The sequence below is a fragment of the Ictalurus punctatus genome, chromosome 1 (assembly GCF_001660625.3).
Source record: "Ictalurus punctatus breed USDA103 chromosome 1, Coco_2.0, whole genome shotgun sequence".
Taxonomy (NCBI): domain Eukaryota; kingdom Metazoa; phylum Chordata; class Actinopteri; order Siluriformes; family Ictaluridae; genus Ictalurus; species Ictalurus punctatus.
In genome coordinates this window covers 38,753,072-38,771,567 of record NC_030416.2, presented here as the reverse complement: position 1 = coordinate 38,771,567, position 18,496 = coordinate 38,753,072, and the positions used below count along the sequence as shown (strand labels likewise).

At 39.6% G+C, this 18,496-nt stretch overlaps 2 protein-coding genes across 3 annotated transcripts in view; one reads left to right on the top strand and one right to left on the bottom strand.

The window, feature by feature from the left end:
* The window catches only part of si:ch211-234p6.5 (uncharacterized), a 49,237-nt gene extending 40,527 nt beyond the window's left edge, over positions 1 to 8,710 (top strand). For both annotated transcript variants that reach the window (XM_053684879.1, XM_053684884.1), the window contains exons 15-23: positions 3,289 to 3,397; positions 3,833 to 3,888; positions 4,006 to 4,110; positions 4,228 to 4,291; positions 4,371 to 4,417; positions 4,521 to 4,772; positions 5,906 to 6,012; positions 6,418 to 6,485; positions 6,568 to 8,710. In XM_053684879.1, coding sequence (XP_053540854.1) covers positions 3,289 to 3,397; positions 3,833 to 3,888; positions 4,006 to 4,110; positions 4,228 to 4,291; positions 4,371 to 4,417; positions 4,521 to 4,772; positions 5,906 to 6,012; positions 6,418 to 6,485; positions 6,568 to 7,334 — 1,575 coding nt within the window. In that variant the 3' untranslated portion in view covers positions 7,335 to 8,710. The remainder of the gene's footprint in view (positions 1 to 3,288; positions 3,398 to 3,832; positions 3,889 to 4,005; positions 4,111 to 4,227; positions 4,292 to 4,370; positions 4,418 to 4,520; positions 4,773 to 5,905; positions 6,013 to 6,417; positions 6,486 to 6,567) is intronic.
* Positions 8,711 to 11,390: 2,680 nt separating this feature from the next.
* LOC128633919 (uncharacterized) overlaps positions 11,391 to 18,496 on the bottom strand; it is a 28,520-nt gene continuing 21,414 nt past the window's right edge. The window contains exon 5 of the mRNA XM_053683450.1: positions 11,391 to 11,690. Within this exon, the coding sequence (XP_053539425.1) occupies positions 11,391 to 11,690 (300 nt within the window). The remainder of the gene's footprint in view (positions 11,691 to 18,496) is intronic.

Sequence of the window (18,496 nt, the reverse complement as noted above, 5' to 3'; positions counted from 1 at the left end):
GAGAGTGAAGCATGATCGGGTAACCCGTCTACTTCCACTGTCTCAGAACAACCTGACGAGCTGTACACCACAGAGCACTTCAACCGGGTTCTTGAATTAACAAAAAGAAAACGTGACGTCTTGCTGGCAAATTATTTCTCGGACAGAAAAATATTCATTAAATCGGAACAACGAGCAATAAAAAGTGAAAACCTGGGCGTGCTGTCACCACGGAGACGGTCCAGACTGAGGACATGGACATTAGTCGCACAAAGAGCCTTAACATAAAGACTTCTTGCACACTATATGACCACAATGGACTTATAGTGAATTTGAAAAGTTTTGGGGTTTTTGAGTTGAGGGTGTGGGTGGGGGGGATTTCAAAAATTGCATACAATAAAGGTGTCTTAAAAGTCAAAGTCTCTCTCTGTCTCTGTCTGTCTCTCTCTCTCTCTCTCTCTTTGTCTCTCTCTCTATCTGTCACTCTACCTCTCTCTCTACCTCTCTCACTGTCTCTCTCTTTCTCTTTCTCTCTCTGTCTGAGGATTGTGGGTAGCGAGAGTGCAGGTGGTTAGAGCGCGTCTCTGAGTGTTTGTAGTCTTTTTTCAAATACTTTCCTTTCTGTTTTCTTCTTTAGTCTATTGTTCTAAAGTAAGAGTTTTTAGTGAGTTAACAGTGTGTGAGCCGACTATTGTCGGCAAAACTCGTTCCAAAATGGAGTTAAATGGAGATTTCTTCCGCTTGACCCTGAGACAGGGGTGTAAATGCCCGCCGGATGACTCCATACCAATGGAAGAAGTTCTCACTGCTTTCAGTGATCAGGTCGGTGGTGTAAACATCAGATCAGCTTCTCGGATGAACGAAGCAGTGGTGGTTTTTCTTTCCGAAGTTGAAATGGTTGATGCACTAATTGAACAGGGGCTAATGATAAACAATGAGTATGTTTGTGTGTTTCCACTTTCCGGTAAAATCATCTAAGAAAATCATGCTGTCTAACGTGCCTCCTTTTATTAAAAATGAAACTTTAAAAAGTGTGCTCGAGCGCTACGGAAAGTTAACAGCGCAGATTAAAATAATTCCTTTGGGTTTAAAAAAAACTGACATTAAACACATCATGTCTTTCCGCCGTTTCACCTACATGATCCTAAACACACAACACGAGCCGCTCTCTCTCTCTGTTAAACTAACGCTAGAGAATAACGATTACACCATCTTCATCAGCTCCGAACAGATGAGATGTTTTGTGTGTGGTGAACACGGCTGAGGAGCACTCACAGCCTCTGTCCCCATCTCAGACAGACCCTGCCGGGAGTGAGGAGCACTCACAGTCTCTGTCACCCTCTCAGACAGACCCTACCGGGAGTGAGGAGCACTCACAGCCTGTTCATCCAGAGGCTGATCCTAACGTTTTACCAGAGCTAGAGGAGGAAATGCAGGAAACTTGTTCTGAGATGGTTTAGAAAGCTCACAACGCGATAATGAGTCAGAAAATGAATTTGAAGGTGTAGAGTGGCTCTGATGAGGACGTTGATTCCTCAGAGATGATAGCTAAACTACACAAAACTTTCAATAGTTCTCAGCTTTATACCACATCACAGATAAACACTTTTTTAGATGTGATAAAAGGGGTTAAGAAACCCAAAATTGATGCCTTCTTTCCTAATCTCTCACATTTTTATCTGTCATGTCACGTAGCAATGCAAAATGCCACTCTTGAAGAACTTGACTGACCAAAACGCTACCGCCTAAAAAAATTTATGCCAAAAGTGAAAAGTATGATACTATACAAGTCCAAAAAGAAGAGGCAATGTTCATTTAAATAAACAAAAACATGGCCTTTATAAACACTTACTTACTCGCTGTTAGTACCACATTGAGCACTTTCTGGCAGCATCACTGGCATTTTAACAATAGGTTATTACAGGATCACCACTTTATTCACGCTTTTACACTTTTCTGGAAGTCTTGGAGAGAGAGAAAGTTTCAGTATGCATCAGTAAACCAGTGGTGGGACATCGGTAAAGTTCAGATTCAGATCTTCTGCCAACAATACACGAAAAACAGTACCAGAGAAATCAAGGAAAAGATCGACTTTCCTGAAAAAGAAATATTGAAACTGAGCAGCTCAATAAGTGAAGAAGAAGAAATAAGAATAAAAGAAATACTGGAGAAGAATAAAATTCTTCTGAAAAACTTGTATGAAGAGAGAGATCAAGGCACCATGGTGCGAGCCAAGTTTGTATAATGCAATAAAATGGACTCATCCACATCTTTCTTCTTCGCACTGGAGAGAAGAGGTCTATCGGGACTGCACAGTGGACGGGAGGCTACCGACAAAGATGACAAAACTCTACGGATGTTGTCTTTTTATGAGGAACTGTGCAGTGGTCAGCCATGTGATCCTGAGGCCACTGGAGGGCTTCGGAATGGACTGCCACGGCTGGGCGGGTGTGGGAGAGGTGAACTTGGGGAACCGCTCTCGTTAAAACATTATATAAAACATTCTGGTCTTTGAATGGCTCAGATCTGCACTTTGTTACACTCGGATGCATAGAGTCGGAAGTCTTGCCCCTCAGCTGGAGAGGAGCTGTGGTCACTCTGTTGCCCAAAAAAGGAGACCTTGGCAGCTTAAAGAACTGGTGTCCTGTGTCTCTCCTTTGTACAAAATATTAAATCTTTTTAAAGGCATTAACAAACCACCTTAAAAGATTTTTAGTCGCGGTGGTCTATGAGGACCAGTCGTACTCTACCCCAGAACACTCTGTGGAAATGTTTGAAAAGACATGGTGCGCAAATTATTTGTTTTTTTTTTTTTTTTTTTTTTTTTTTGATAACAGATGGAGGTGAAATTGTTTTTCACTGTTGATTGTTTTATTAATCTAACCATTTTATTAACTTTTCATGTTGAAACATATAGATCTATTTTTTTCTTTTTCTTTTTGAATGAGTGATTATTCTGTTTTTTCTTAAATAATTGGTCAAAAGTAAAAAAAAAAATCTCTCTCTCTCTCTGTCTCTCTCTATCTGTCACTCTCTCTATCTCTCTCTCTGTCTCTCTCTCCCTGTCTCTCTCTCTCTCTCTCTCTTTCACACTCTCTGTCTCTCTCTGTCACTCTCTCTATCTGTCTCTCTGTCTCTCTGTCTCTCTCTCCCTGTCTCTCTCTCTCTGTCTCTTTTGCACTCTCTCTCTGTCTCTCTCTCTCTTTCTGTCTCTCTCTCTCTCTGTCTCTCTCTCTATCTGTCACTCTCTCTTTCTGTCTCTCTCTCTCTCTCTCTCTCTCTCTCTCTCTCTCTCTCTCTCTTTTTCAGGAACACTCCCTGGCACAGAAGCAGATCTGGATGATGGATGATATTCTGAGTGGTCTGAAGCCTAATAGGAGTCGATTTAAAGCACTGATGGCTTTACAAACACCGACAAGTGAGTGATCAAGAGCATGACCATGTACGTGACTGTGGGACTGTAAGTGACTGTGTCCATGGATATGACTGTGCATGTGACCATGGGCGTGAACTTGACTACAGGAGTGGACGTGACTGTGGATGTGAAGTGACTGTAGGAGTGGACACAACCCTGGAGGTGACTATAGATATGAACTCAACTGTCAATGTGGATGCAACGGTGGACATGACCAACATGGACGTGACTCATGACAAGACCTGCATCACATAAAACAGTATTATTGGCCACTGCCCGCTTCTCATGTACATAAAATCCCCCAACAGTTTCTTGCTGTCCTTACCTGATTGGCGATGCTTTTGCAGGATTTTCACGTGTCTCTGTAGAACATAATGAAAAATACATCAGCACAATGTTATTAATGAGTTCTTATCATCTGCTTTATTCCTCTCTCAGTGTTTCCACTCCTGCACAACTCATCCCTCCATCCAGAAGAAAGTGTGCACCTCTGGGTCAGTCGTGTGTGTGTGTGTGTGTGTGTGTGTGTGTGTGTGTGTGTGTGTGTGTGTGTGTGTGTGTGTGTGTCTTTTATTTTATAATTAAAGGTAAATACTTCTTTACTCATTAAGGGGGAGGAGTTAGAACCACCAGCTCGCCCCCCTTTACCTCTGGAGTTGGACAGCACCAATAAGAGCACAAATCTGAGACCTGAGTGGGGAGAGCCAAATTACACAGTGAGTAAATGTAGAAAAATGTGTGTATATTGGCCAAACCACCTTTATTATTATTATTATTATTATTATTATTATTATTATTATTAAATTGTTCTGCTTTTTTTCTCTCACACACAGCTGGTGTACAACCCTGCTACAATCAACACACACTGCTCTACACAAACCAAAACACACACAGCAGGTAAACTACCCGCCCACCCACCCCCAACACACAAACAAACAAAATGTCTGTCTTTTTAAAACTTGTCTCTGTTTTGCAGAGTCTCAGTCATTGTGTTTAGGGGAGGAGTCTGATCATTCTAAACAGGTATGAGTCTAACCACAGGCAATTCAGGATTAGGAATAATTATTCATGTAAATCTATAGATTATGTTAAATTATGAAAATATGTTTCTATGTGTTGCTTTCAGATGGTCTGGAGGTTTGAACAGAAAAAAATGCATAATAAGAGGAGCCGAAGCCCAGATTATAAGATAATCATGGCTGATAAACCCCACCCACTCACTGAGTCTTCTCCAGTGTGTCTGATGCGTGTGATGAGGGCGGAGCTTCCTTCATCTCTCACTGCACAGAGAGTGTGTGTGGAGGAATCAAACCCTGAGGAGGACAAACTAAACACACTGAATTATAAACAAGAAGAACAGAGTGATAATAATGATAACGTACACACACACACACACACACACACACACACACACACACACACACCTATTCACACTTATAGCTTATACACACACAGTTAAGTGTACAGTGAGAATTTAATACTGAATTTAACCTTGACTTGAGCAAATTTTTCTTGTGTGATATCCGCTACAGTGAGGAGCAGTATTAAGACCAGTGCCACTGTCTGACAGTTTGATGTATAACTATGTTACGCTATGTTACGCTGAAATATATATTATGGCTATAAATACAAAACACTCAAAATACTATGGAATTTCATTCAAGGGCAATATTAAATACATAAATATGACAATGTTATCTTTGTGGTGTTTAAAAACATGTATTATTTGGTGCATGGTCTTCTAATGTACCAAAAATGCCACTGCACCACAGACAGTGCATCTTTCTGTAGCCTACTTATACTGTATCATTTTGGAGCCTATTAATAGATCTGTGTACGTACAAAATTACCTCAAAACTGTTTGCAGCCTGAAATTACCCACAATTAATACCAACCCATAATGATTTACTCTTTTGTTCAGACAGGGGATTAAACAAAGTGTAGAATGCAAATAGTTAACGGGAGGGATAAATATCAGTACATAGAAACAGACTAATTAACCAGTCTACACAAATAAATAATAAACTCATAAAAATGCGGTTATGCTTTAATGCTTCTCGTGTCCCAGTAGCCTGTATGAAGTTAATATGGAGCTGTATAGTTTTATATCACTGTAAGAATAAAGTCTGAGAGCAGTGATTTGCACATTTAGTTGTAATACTTTACATATATCCACTTGGTGTCGATAACTCCTGCTGTTTCTAAAATGTTACGGATGGCTGTTATGGGTCAAAGTTTCCATTTATACACATTGAATTTCCTGCCAATATTTCGTTGTAGATCCTGATTTGGGTGTGTGGTTGTGTACACACATTCTGATCTATTTTTGTGTGTATGCACTCTGTATAAATGACTGAACTTGTATGAAGTTGTATGACTGAACTCAAAGCACCTCCTAGTGGACGACAAAGTAACAAAAGGTTTCAATAATGTGTTCCTTGTGTGTGTGTGTGTGTGTGTGTGTGTGTGTGTGTGTGTGTGTGTGTGTGTGTGTGTGTGTGTGTGTTACAGGTTGATGTCTGTGTTGTAAACAGAGAATCTGATTTAGCCATGCCATCTGAACAAAGGCACGCTAAACTGAAACGAGTGGAACGCATCAGAGAGAGAGTACTGAAGAGGTGCCTGCCTGAGCTTTCTCCTTCAACAAAAGAGACAATAACTTCACAATGTTAACGTTCTTTATTTTAACACACAAAAGTCGCTCTGATGTGTATCATTTCATCTTAGTATTGTGACTTATCTCTCAAAATAATGTGACTTTTTTTCCTCTTGATATCAGATATTCGCCTCTTTCAGAATGTTTGTTGTTTTTTTTTCTTTCAGAATATTGTATTTTTTAAACCTTGGTCCTAAAACATCATTGTACACACCAGCCTACAGATAATTATATAATAATAATAATAATAATAATAATAATAATAATAATAATAATAATAATAACTGAAACATGCCTCATTTCCTTTCATCCACCTCTCTCTCTCTCTCTCTCTCTCTCTCTCTCTCTCTCTCTCTCTCTCTCTCAGTGCTTTGAGACGGAGCGACTCTGCTCATCCTTTGAAATTCATTGATATCGGAGGATCTGTTAATCATTGTAAGTCTAAGTGTGTGTGTGTGTGTGTGTGTGTGTGTGTGTGCTGGATGTATAGCTCTAATGAATCTTATCTGTGTAAAAGGTCAAAGGTCCACAGATTCCCTGCACACTGATAGAGTTTGTATCCATGGCAACATGTGGATGACTGAGAGTGATGTACCTGAAGCACCACCCTCACTCAGTGACATCAAGCCTTCACCAACCAATCACATTTCGACACTCACGATAAACAACATGGTGTCTGAGGAAACAGATCAGAGTGTGAACTGCTCCACTTCTACCAATCGGAGGGCAGAATGGTTTCTCTCCACCAACCACTGGCAAGGGTTCATTCCCCTCAACATTGAAGAAGAGGAGCTTTCACCAACCAATCAGCGTTCAGACACATCGACCAATCAGGTTTCAGAGCTGTCAACCAATCAAACTCACGTTAGAGGAAAGTTGAACATGACTACATCATTAGTCCCCATGGAAACACTTGATCAAAACAATTCTGACCATACAGGAAGGGAGCTGTGCATCTATGAGGAAATTCAGTATAAAGCTCCAGAATCAGCCATAGAGGAGAATGACAGTGTAGTGGGTGGAGCCAAAGCCCACCAATCAAACCTTTCTACCAATCACAGTGATGACTCTCATCTGTCTGTCAATCAGCATGCATCATTAGAGGTTGGGGGCAGGGAGAGTAGAGCCACTAGAGAAGAAGTGGCAAAAGAGGCAGGAAGTGACATCATTATCAGTGCCAAAACTAAACAACCAATTTACAGTTGTTGGAATAAGAACTCAGTAACCAACCCCAGTGATTCCTTTCTCAAACCGCGGGTAACTGTGGTGAGCACCAGCCTATAGGGAGAGATGATTACATCATCACAATAATAATAATAATAATAATAATAATAATGATAATAATAATAATAATATTTGCTTTAAAGTGTTCCTCACATTTGCGTTATAATAATTATTTTTTTTAAATATTACACATAACTGCTAATGTAATTTTGTATAAATCTGAAAAACTCCACCTGATTTCCTGTTTAAACAAAAACCCAACTTATTTATTTATTTTAATATTATCTGTTTATTTTACGTTTTATTTTCATTTGTTTGTGTTTTATGAATTCGAGTTCATGTTAATTGTGTTGTGTGTTTATCTTTAACAGTTTATACTCAATTAAATGTCGACTCGTTAATGAGAATGATTCACTAATGAACACGATCCTTTTTATTATTTAGATTTTAAAATGTTACATTTATTTTCAATCCCTGAAAGTCACAATTTAATTGCTGTTGTATTGTTTGTACATTTTAGTTATAGCTATGAATCCCACTGAACATGTGTTTATGACCTCAATCACGCTTAAGCCAATAGTGGATAAAAAATGTTACAGAAGTTATGATTGTTCATTATGAGCTCCTGTTTCAGCTTTTCAGACTGAAAGAGATTGAGATTGATGCTAATGTGTGCTTTTCATGTGTAAAAGTAAGTCACAAATATCATACATCCTTTTTTATATTAAACTTTAGTGTGGTGACTTGGCCAAGTTCAGTTGTCCAGCCTTAAGTTGTCCAAGTTCAGGTGTCTTGGCCAAGTTCCGTTGTCCAAGTTCAGTTGTCCACTGAAATGGAAATGTGTTGGGCATCTCAATATCAGACTGGTTACTAGTTACAGATCTGATGTTTGGGGTTGTAGAGAGATGAGAATAAATAAATAACAATTATGCAATAAATAAAATATAAGTGTGTGAAATAAATGTGAAATTAAATGTGTGTGTGTGTGTGTGTGTGTGTGTGTGTGTGTGTGTGTGTGTGTGTGTGTGTGTGTGTGTGTGTGTGTGAAAATGGCATTCTTTAAGTCTTTTATTCTCTGTTCCAAATATCTCCCTGTTTCTAACACATTTATATTTATGGCATTTGGCAGATGCCATTATCCAGAGATACTTACAGAAGTGAAGTTTCTATCAATAAGCACATCATCATAGTGGTCCATACCTGGTTCATAAGTGCTAAGGTGACGCACTTGGTGAAACTGTAGGTCTTTAGTCTTTGAAGCCAGCCAGTGGAAGTTCATTCCACCATCTAGGAGCCGGAACAGAGAATAGCCTTGATGCAGGTCTACCTTTTACCCTGAGGGGTGGTGGGTCCAGTTGAGCAGTGCTACAGGGTTGGAGGGAGTGTGGTGCACTGTAAAAAAAAAAAAAAAAAAAAAAAGTTTGAAAAAAGTTGTTCTAACAAGGAAAAATAAAGTCAAAGTTAAAATCAGCTTTACTGTCTTTTTTAGCATATCACATGGCAGTGGATAAAAATTAAACAGTTCCTTCTCGTACGGTGGGTGGGTGGGTGGGTGTGGCTCAGGTGGTAGAGCGGGTTGTCTACATCTCTATGTTGGAGGTTCGATTCCTGGCCCACATGACTCCACATGACTCCACATGCTGAAATGTCCTTAGGCAAGACACTGAACCCCAAGTTGCTCCCGATGGCAAGTTAGCGCCTTGTATGGCAGTTCTGCTACCATTGGTGTGTGTGTGTGTGTGTGAATGGGTGAATGAGACACAGTGTAAAGCGCTTTGGATAAAAGCGCTATATAAGTGCGCCATTTACCATTCAAGTACGGACAAGAAAAGCAGACAATAAAATTAAATTAAGTACACGGAATCAAACTAAATTAAACAAGTTAGATAAATAAGGAATATATATATATATATATATATATATATATATATATATATATATATATATATATATATATATATATATATATATAGTGTAGCAGCAGTGGGGAGATACCTACAGCTATAAAAAATAAAAAAATACCTCTACAGTGGTGTATACAAATAGTTATTGCACATAGGAATGTAATAATAATATTGCACTTTAATAATAATTTGAATGAGCATTATAATTAATATGATTCAGATATGTTAAGTTTAGCCCATTTGAGTAGTTTTACTGAAAACATTAAGTTGTGGGAAATTGGATATTTATGTTTCACAGTATGAAGTTCACGCATGCTTTGTTTGTCCTCACTGTCAGGAGGGAGTAACGCATGCTGCCGTGTGCTTACATACTGCTGGTTAGCTTGAATAGTTTACACTGCGTGTTAGAGCATAAACAATGTAAGTGGGCTCGAAATAAAAATTTATCAGAACCTCTGTCTAGATGCATAGATTCACCAGACCTAAACCTCTTCAACACACTCCTCACAACAAAGGCTGAATTTAATCTCCTGACTATTAAGGAAGCAACTGAAGCTCCATAGTATAACCATAAATCCTCTTGCCATTAACAATCAAACAATTAAGTTCAGATAATTCTGTTCTTATCTATACACATATAAGAACATAACTGATGGCACAAAGCTGGACAAATTCTTTACAGTACTAAATATCCCTTCCACTGATGCTGCCACTGCCTCTAAATTGGAGGAGATCTTCACTTTATATGAACTTAAGTACACTGTAAAACTTATGCAGAGTTGAATGTGCATTACTTAAGTAGTTATCTGCCCATCACCCATAACTGGGGAGTAGGTATTTCTAACATTATACACTCTCATCCAGGTGACGTGACCGGGGGTGATCAAGCCCGACTTGTGTACAAGTGTGTATGCTACCTCTCTCAGTCCTTTCCTCTCTTCAGACAGAGCCATCTTGAGGCTTTTTCTGCTATCTCAGTGTTGGAACTAATGGCTCTCTTTCTGCATAGCCCAGTAATTTTCAGATTACTGATGTAACCACACCCATATGTTCCAGGCAACTTGGGACTCCTGCACACACCCCTGTCCTGTATTGACAGTATTTACCACATGTTCAGCACACACGTTCACTTCTTTGTCTGGCTTTTTTCTTTCTTTTTTTTCTGCACTTTATATTTCTTTTTATTCATCTTATTATTTTCTCTGTACAGCTCTATATTGGTTTAGGCATAAATTGTGTGCAAAATGGCATAAATAAATATTTTTAAACAAGAGTGTGAGTGACATAATGGGGTGGATAGCTGATAAAATATTTAACAGGAATCACTTCCTTTTTTTTCCTCGAGAATTTTGATTTTAGAGTTTGACTTTACAATGCTGCAACACTATGTTAAAATGTTTAATTAAAACAGCCAAAATAAAATCACCACTTTTGACTTTAAATGGGTACAGTGGCACATAAAATATATAGACTCATTTATTAAAACTTGTATAACGTTCACAGTAAAAATATGAATATAAAAAACACTATTTCATACAAACATTTAATCTGATGTGCTACACATTTACATTAAAAGCAGGTGAAATGTGAGAAAATAAAGCGTATGTTGTATTGATACCTTTTAGAAATATTTCATATTACTCAGATCTTGTGTTCAACACAACAAAGATAAGTTTATACACGTAAAAATTCATAAATTTATTTTATTCAAACTTGTTTTAACTTATTAACTGATTTAAGTTGATTTTGGTAAACATTTAGCTGTGCTAATGTTACTAATTAGACACGTTCATAAATTATATGAATGATTTAGTAACAATCATTAAATCCTATAATGATCATTTAATAAATTATTATAAAAATATATATATATATAATATATATTAATATAATAATATATAATATATTAATCTCTCTCTCTCTCTCTCTCTCTCTCTCTCTCTCTATATATATATATATATATATATATATATATATATATATATATAAAATATATAAAATAATTATCATAGTATATTTAAATTAAAGGAACATTACTGATGCACCTAATATTAAACAATATGCCTTATTAACTGCAAAACACAAACAATAAAATTATAGCTAGCACATTATTTAAAATAAAAACAATAAATAAACATATTAACCTTAATAGTTAGTGCAAACCTATTAAAATAACAATGCCTCAGGTTCTTATGCCTCAGGATCTGCGTTCTTATTGGTCGATGTGGAACAATGGACTTCTCAGGTCCTGATGCGTGTTTGTCAATCCTAGTGGATCATCTGAATCAAAATCTGTGGCTTTTAGAAGACTTGATGGTTCTTCATATTGCAGGTTCTCTATAAACAGATGATGAGTTCTAAGTGGTAGAAACTGAGAGAAGGTGAGTGTGTGTTTCCCAGGACCATTAAAACTGAGGAACACAGGAAGTCTGTGCTGAGCAGACAGGAAGTGAGTGTAACCATCAGGCTGTAACATCTCACTAAAGGAACACTCAGCATCCAGAAACACACCCTGTAAACACACACACACACACACACACACACACACACACACACACACACACACACACACAGAACATTATTAACAGGTTGAAGAGCAAAAAAAGAGATAAATAGCCTCATACTCAGTGTTGAGTTAAAAACACTGTGAGGGTTTAGTACTGAAATTACACAGATCAGTATTCAGACCTCAGCCATAACTACTGACTTAAGTGCTATCCAGAAGTTACCTGAGAGTTAACCAAACGGGGGTGTAGTTTGTCTAGGCATATCTCAGACATATGACCTTGAAATAGAGTGCATTTCTCTTGCGTGATATCGTCTGGAGTGAGGAGCAGGATTAGCAGTATTAACTCCAGCACCACTGGGTAACAGTTTAATGTAGACACAATACGACACACTGAAATTTTGCTTTGGCTGAAAATACACTCAAGAACACAAGAATGTTCTTTAAGGCCAGTGTTACATAAGCATATTACGCATTAAATACACAAGCATAGCAGATGAGTGCTCCGTCCGATTATCCTTCAACCGGTGGGCTTGTTTTGTTTACAGGAGAATTTTATGTTATTTGCTTTTATGCTTTTATGTTAAATTGTATCACATTTAACAGCAAAGGATAGCAATGCTAGCTACCTCGTCAGCCCTTATTTTCTATCCCTGATGTTGTTTGTGTTTAAAGATTGCAGTCTAGATGCTATTGAAAGTTCCCATCTCAGACATGTCTACTGAAGAACAATTTGGCAACCTTGGAGGCATGAACTATAAACAGGTGATTTTAATAATCTGAATGTGGAGCTCAGAAATCCACTGAACAGTGTACACAGTTAAAGCAGTGATAATACACTCACTGTCCACTTTTTTAGGAACACTTGTACACCTGCTCATTTATGCAGTTATCCAATAAGCCAATCATATGGCAGCAGCACAGTGCATCAAATCATGCAGATACAGGGCAAGAGCTTCACTTAATGTTCACATCAAACATCAGAATGAAGAAAAAAGTGATCTCTGTGACTTTAACCGTGGCATGGTTGTTGGTACCAGCTGACTAGTTTGAGTATTTCATAAACTGCTGACCTCCTGGGATTTTCACACACAGCAGTCTTTAGAGTTTACACAGAATGGTGTGAAAAATAAAAAACATTGAGTAAGTGACAGTTCTGCGTGTGGAAACGGCTTACTGATGAGAGAGGTCAGAGGAAAATGGCCAGGTTGGTTCGAGCTGCCAGCAAGGATATAGTAGCTCAAATAATCACATTTTACAACCCTGGTGAGCAGAAAAGCATCTCAGAATGCACAACACATCAAACCTTGAGGTGGATGAGCTACAGAAGCAGAAGCCCACCTCAGATTCCACTCCTGTCTGCCAGGAACAGGAATCTAATAATAAACACCTGTTCGGTGTGAAAATCCCAGGAGAGCCGCAGTTTCTGAAATATTCAAACCAACCCATCTGGTACCAATAACCATGCCACGGTTAAAGTCACAGAGATCAGACTTTCTGTCACAGAGATCCTCCGTTCTGATGTTTGATGTGAACATTAACTAAAGTTGATGTGTGGCTGCATGATTTTATAAATTGCGCTGCTGCCACATGATTGGCTGATTGGATCACTGCATAAATGAGCAGATGTCCAGGTGTTCCTATTGAAGTGGATGGTGAGTGTATATTGTTTTACATAATGTGTTCATTTGTGAATAATAAATGATAGGGAACACCATGTTTAAATTTGTTTTATTATAGATACAAGAATAAAATTCATATGCCATAAAGTGCAAGTTGATTAAAAAAATTAATATACCACAGCATCCTTTAATGTTTGAATCTAATTGGTCAGAAGGCGTGCATTAATTTCATATAACAGCACAGCTTGGAAAGTAGTCACCAGAAGTGACATGCACCCTGGTCCGTTCAAATAATGCACCCCGGCCCCTTAAAATAATGCACCCCGGCCCCTTAAAATAATGCACCCCGGCCCGTTAAAATAATGCACTCGGCCCATTAAAATAATGCACCGGGCCTGTTAAAATAATGCACCTGGCCCGTTAAAATAATGCACCTGGCCCGTTAAAATAATGCACCCTGGCCCCTTAAAATAATGCACCAGGCCCGTTAAAATAATGCACCCCGGCCCCTTAAAATAATGCACCCGGCCCGTTAAAATAATGCACCCCGGCCTGTTAAAATAATGCACCCCAGCCCCTTAAAATAATGCATCCTGGCCTGTTAAAATAATGCACACGGATGATGAAAATTCCCCAAAACTCCCATGGAAGCTGTGTAGCTCCAAAAGTATTGGGACACAGTCTCGCTCCAAAAGTATTGGGAAGCTGTGTAACTCCAACAGTATTGGGATGCTGTTTAGCAACACCCTAGCAAACAGCTAGCAACCACCCAGAACACCCTAGCAATCACCTAGAAACCACCCTGAACACCCTAGCTACTGCCCAGAACACCCTAGCAACCACCTAGCAACCACCCATTACACCCTAGCAACCACCTAACAACACCCTAGAAACCACTCACAACACCCTAGCAACCAACCAGAACACTCTAGCATCCACCTACCAACACCCTAGCAACAACCCAGAATATGCTAGCAACTGCCTAGCAACCACCTATATCACCCTACCAACACCCTTGCAACCATCCAGGATACGCTAGCAACTGTCTAGCAACCACCCATAACACCCTACCAACACCTACATCTACCAACTCCCAGAAGATTGGCAGTTCTCCCAACACCTGCACTCTCTTCAAAACCTTTTCTTCTCTTCTCTGTCCCCCTCCTCCCCCTTCCCCTACCTCTCTCACTGCAGATGACTTTGCCACTTTCTTTTCCAACAAGGTTACATCAATCAGGAACCAGTTCTCACCCCCAGACACGCATAGACCGGCTCCTCCTCCATGTAACTCCCAACTGAGATCCTTCAAGGTATCATGGAGGGGAGGTACTTCTGAAACTCAGCAACTCACAACTGGCGTTCCACGGGGGTCTGTCCTGGGTCCACTGCTCTTTTCTATCTACATTACATCTCTAGGGCAGGTGATTGAGTCTCATGGCTTCTCATATCATTGCTATGCTGATGACACCCAGCTCTATTTGTCCTTCCAGCCTGACGATCCATCCGTCTCTGCACGTATCTCTGCTGGCCTGTCAGACATCTCGGTCTGGATGAGGGAACACCACCTTAAGCTCAACCTGGAAAAATCTGAGCTTCTCGTCATCCCAGCCTGTCCCCCAATCAACCACAAGCTCACTGTACAGCTCGGCTCAACCACACTCAAGCCAACCAAGATGGCCAAGAACCTTGGGGTGATTCTCGATGACACCTTGACCTTTACAGATGACATCTCAACAACTGCACGGTCCTGTAGGATAATCCTGTACAACATCAAGAATATCAAACCCTACCTCACAGAACAGGCTACACAGATTCTAGTCCAGGCTCTTGTTATATCAAAACTGGACCACTGCAACTCACTACTCTCGGGCCTCCCAGCCAGCTCCACCAAACCCCTTCAAATGATTCAGAATGCAGCAGCATGCGTCGTCTTCAACCAGCCCAAGAGAACCCATGTCACACCCCTCTTCATCTCCCTCCACTGGCTTCCTGTAGCCACCCGCATCAAATTCAAGGCCTTGATGGTCATCTACAAGACCTTGTCTGGAACAGCACCCTCCTACCTCAACTCTCTCCTGAAGGCTTACGTTCCCTCACACAATCTGCGATCAATCAACGACCAACGCTTAGTAGTACCTACTCAGCTTGGCTCAAGATCCCTTTCAAGAATCTTCAAACTAACTGTTCCTCAGTGGTGGAATGAACTTCTAACCTCAATCCAGACCGCAGAATTTGTCACCATCTTCAAGAAACTGATAAAGACCCACCTCTTCCGTGAACACCTAACCAACCCATTAAAAAAAAAGTTTGGCACTTACATCTCTACTCTGCACCCTTTGCTTCTTCTGGAACTCAATTAATGGATCTTGTATTGTAACACTACCTGTATTGTTCTCTGCTTGATATCGCTTTGCTTGTATTTTCTCATTTGTAAGTCGCTTCGGATAAAAGTGTCTGCTAAATGAATAAATGTCAATTTAAATGTAATGTAACACCTTAGCAACCACCCATAACACCCTGGCAGATTTGCTTTCTCAAGCTAACATCAAAGTTTGCTGTGATAAAACAATTTCCCTCAGGAAATCATTAAAGTACTCTATCTATCTATCTATCTATCTATCTATCTATCTATCTATCTATCTATTGATTTACAACCCCGATTCTGAAAAAGTCAGGACATTATGAAAAATGCTAAAAAAAAAAAAAAAAACAAACAATGAGGAGTGATGTGTAAATATACTTGTATTTAAACAAAAAATGTATAAAGACGATGTATTTGATGTTTTACTTAATCTACTGCACAGTATTTTGAAGATAAAAGTTGGAACAGGGGCAGTTTAGGACTAATAGCCATGTGAGAAGTTGGCTTAAAAAATAAGAAGGTGATGTGAAACAAGTGATGCAATCATCTAATAAGTAGTATATAAGGAGTAGTATATAAGGAGCCTCAAAAAAAGGCCTAGTCCTTCAAGAGCAAGGATGAGTCGAGGCTCGCAGATCTGCCAACAGATGCATCAGAGAATAATCCAACACTTTGAGAAGAACATTCCCCAAAGACAAATCGGTAGGATTTTGGCATTTCACAGTCTACAGTTCACAATATAATTAAAAGATTCAAGGAATCCGGTAAAATCTCAGTGCGTAAAGGGTGATGCCGAAAACTACTTCTGAATGTGCGTGATCTCCGATCCCTCAGACATCACTGTCTTAAAAACCATGGGTCTGTAATGGAGATCCTGACATGGTCTTGGGAATACTTCGGTAAACCTTTGTCAGCAACACCATTCGCCGCTGCATCCACAGATACAAGTTAAAGTTTTACTATGCAAAGCAGAAGCCATACATCAACACTGTCCAGAAGCTCTGCCCACTTCTCTGGGCTCAGTCTCATCTAAGATGGACAGTAGCATGGTGGAATCGTGTTTTGTGCTCCAAGTCAACCTTTCAAATAGTTTTTGGACAAAACAACTGTCGTGTTCTCCAGGCCGAAAAGGAAAAGGACCATCCGAGCTGTTATCAGCGTCAGGTCCGAAAGCCAGCATCTGTCATGGTATGGGGGCATGTCAGTGCTTATGGCATGGGTAACTTTCACATCTGTGAGGGCAGCATTAATGCAGAAAGATATTGTGGAGCAACATATGCTGCCATCAGAGTAGGACAATGACAAACCACATCCTGCCTGGATTACAAGAGCATGGTTGCATAAGCAGAGAGTGCGGGTGCTAGCATGGCCTGCTGCAGTCCTGACCTGTCTCCCATTGAGAACATGTGGCGCATTAAATAAGGCACCGAAGGCCCCGTACAGTTGTACAGCTGAAGAAATGCATAATGGATGAATGATGGAAAATTCCACTTGCTAAACTTAACCAACTGGTGTTTTCACTCAGAGCCCAAATGCTTAATAAGTGTTATTAAAAGAAAAGGTGGTGTTACACAGCGGTAAACAGTCGACTGTCCCAACGCTTTTGGAGTGTGTTGGAGTCATCAGATTTGAAATGAGTGTATATTTTCAAAAAATAAATTGAATTCACAAAGTAAGACATCAAATAATGGGCTACTAATGTGTTTTCAATATAGTACAGCGTGAACTTAATTTTCAAATTAATCTTTCTGTTTGTTTGTTTGTTTTTGCATTTTCCATACTGTCCCAACTTTTTCGGGATTGTAAAAGTAACTGATTTAACAGTAACATATGTAAAGTGCATTAATAAAAGCATATAATTAAAATGAAAATGGACAGATTATCAACATAGTAAAACTGCATATAATAGTTCACTGGCCATTAAATCTGAACATTTACAGTATCTCACGAAAGTGAGTACAACCCTCACATTTTTGTAAATATTTGATTATATCTTTTCATGTGACAACACTGAAAAAATGACACTTTGCTACAATGTAAAGTAGTGAGTGTACAGCTTGTGTAACAGTGAAAATTTGCTGTCCCCTCAAAATATCTCAACACACAGCCATTAATGTCTAAACCGCTGGAAACAAAAGTGAGTACACCCCTAAGTGAAAATATCCACATTGGGCCCAAAGTGTGAATATTTTGTGTGGCCACCATTATTTTCCAGCACTGCCTTAACCCTCTTGGGCATGGAGTTCACCAGAGCTTCACAGGTTGCCACTGGAGGCCTCTTCCACTCCTCCATGACAATATCACGGAGCTGGTGGATGTTAGAGAACTTATGCTCCTCCATCTTCCGTTTGAGAATGCCCCACAGATGCGCAATAGAGTTTAGTCCATCACCCTCACCCTCAGCTTCTTTAGCAAGGCAGTGGCCATCTTGGAGATGTGTTTGGGGTTGTTATCATGCTGGAATACTGCATAATGATCATGCTCTGCTTCAGTATGTCACAGTACATGTTGGCATTCATGGTTCCCTCAATGAACTGTAGCTCCCCAATGCTGGCAGCACTCATGCATCCTCAGACCATGACACTCCCACCACCATTCTTGACTGTAGGCAAGACGCACTTGTCTTTGTACTCCTCACCTTTTTGCCACCACACACGCTTGACACCATCTGAACCAAATAAGTTTATCGTGGTCTCATCAGACCACAGGACATGGTTCCAGTAATCCATATCCTTAGTCTGCTTGTCTTCAGCAAACTTTTTGCAGGCTTTCTTGTGCATCATCTTTAGAAGAGGCTTCCTTCTGGGACGACAGCCATGCAGACCAAT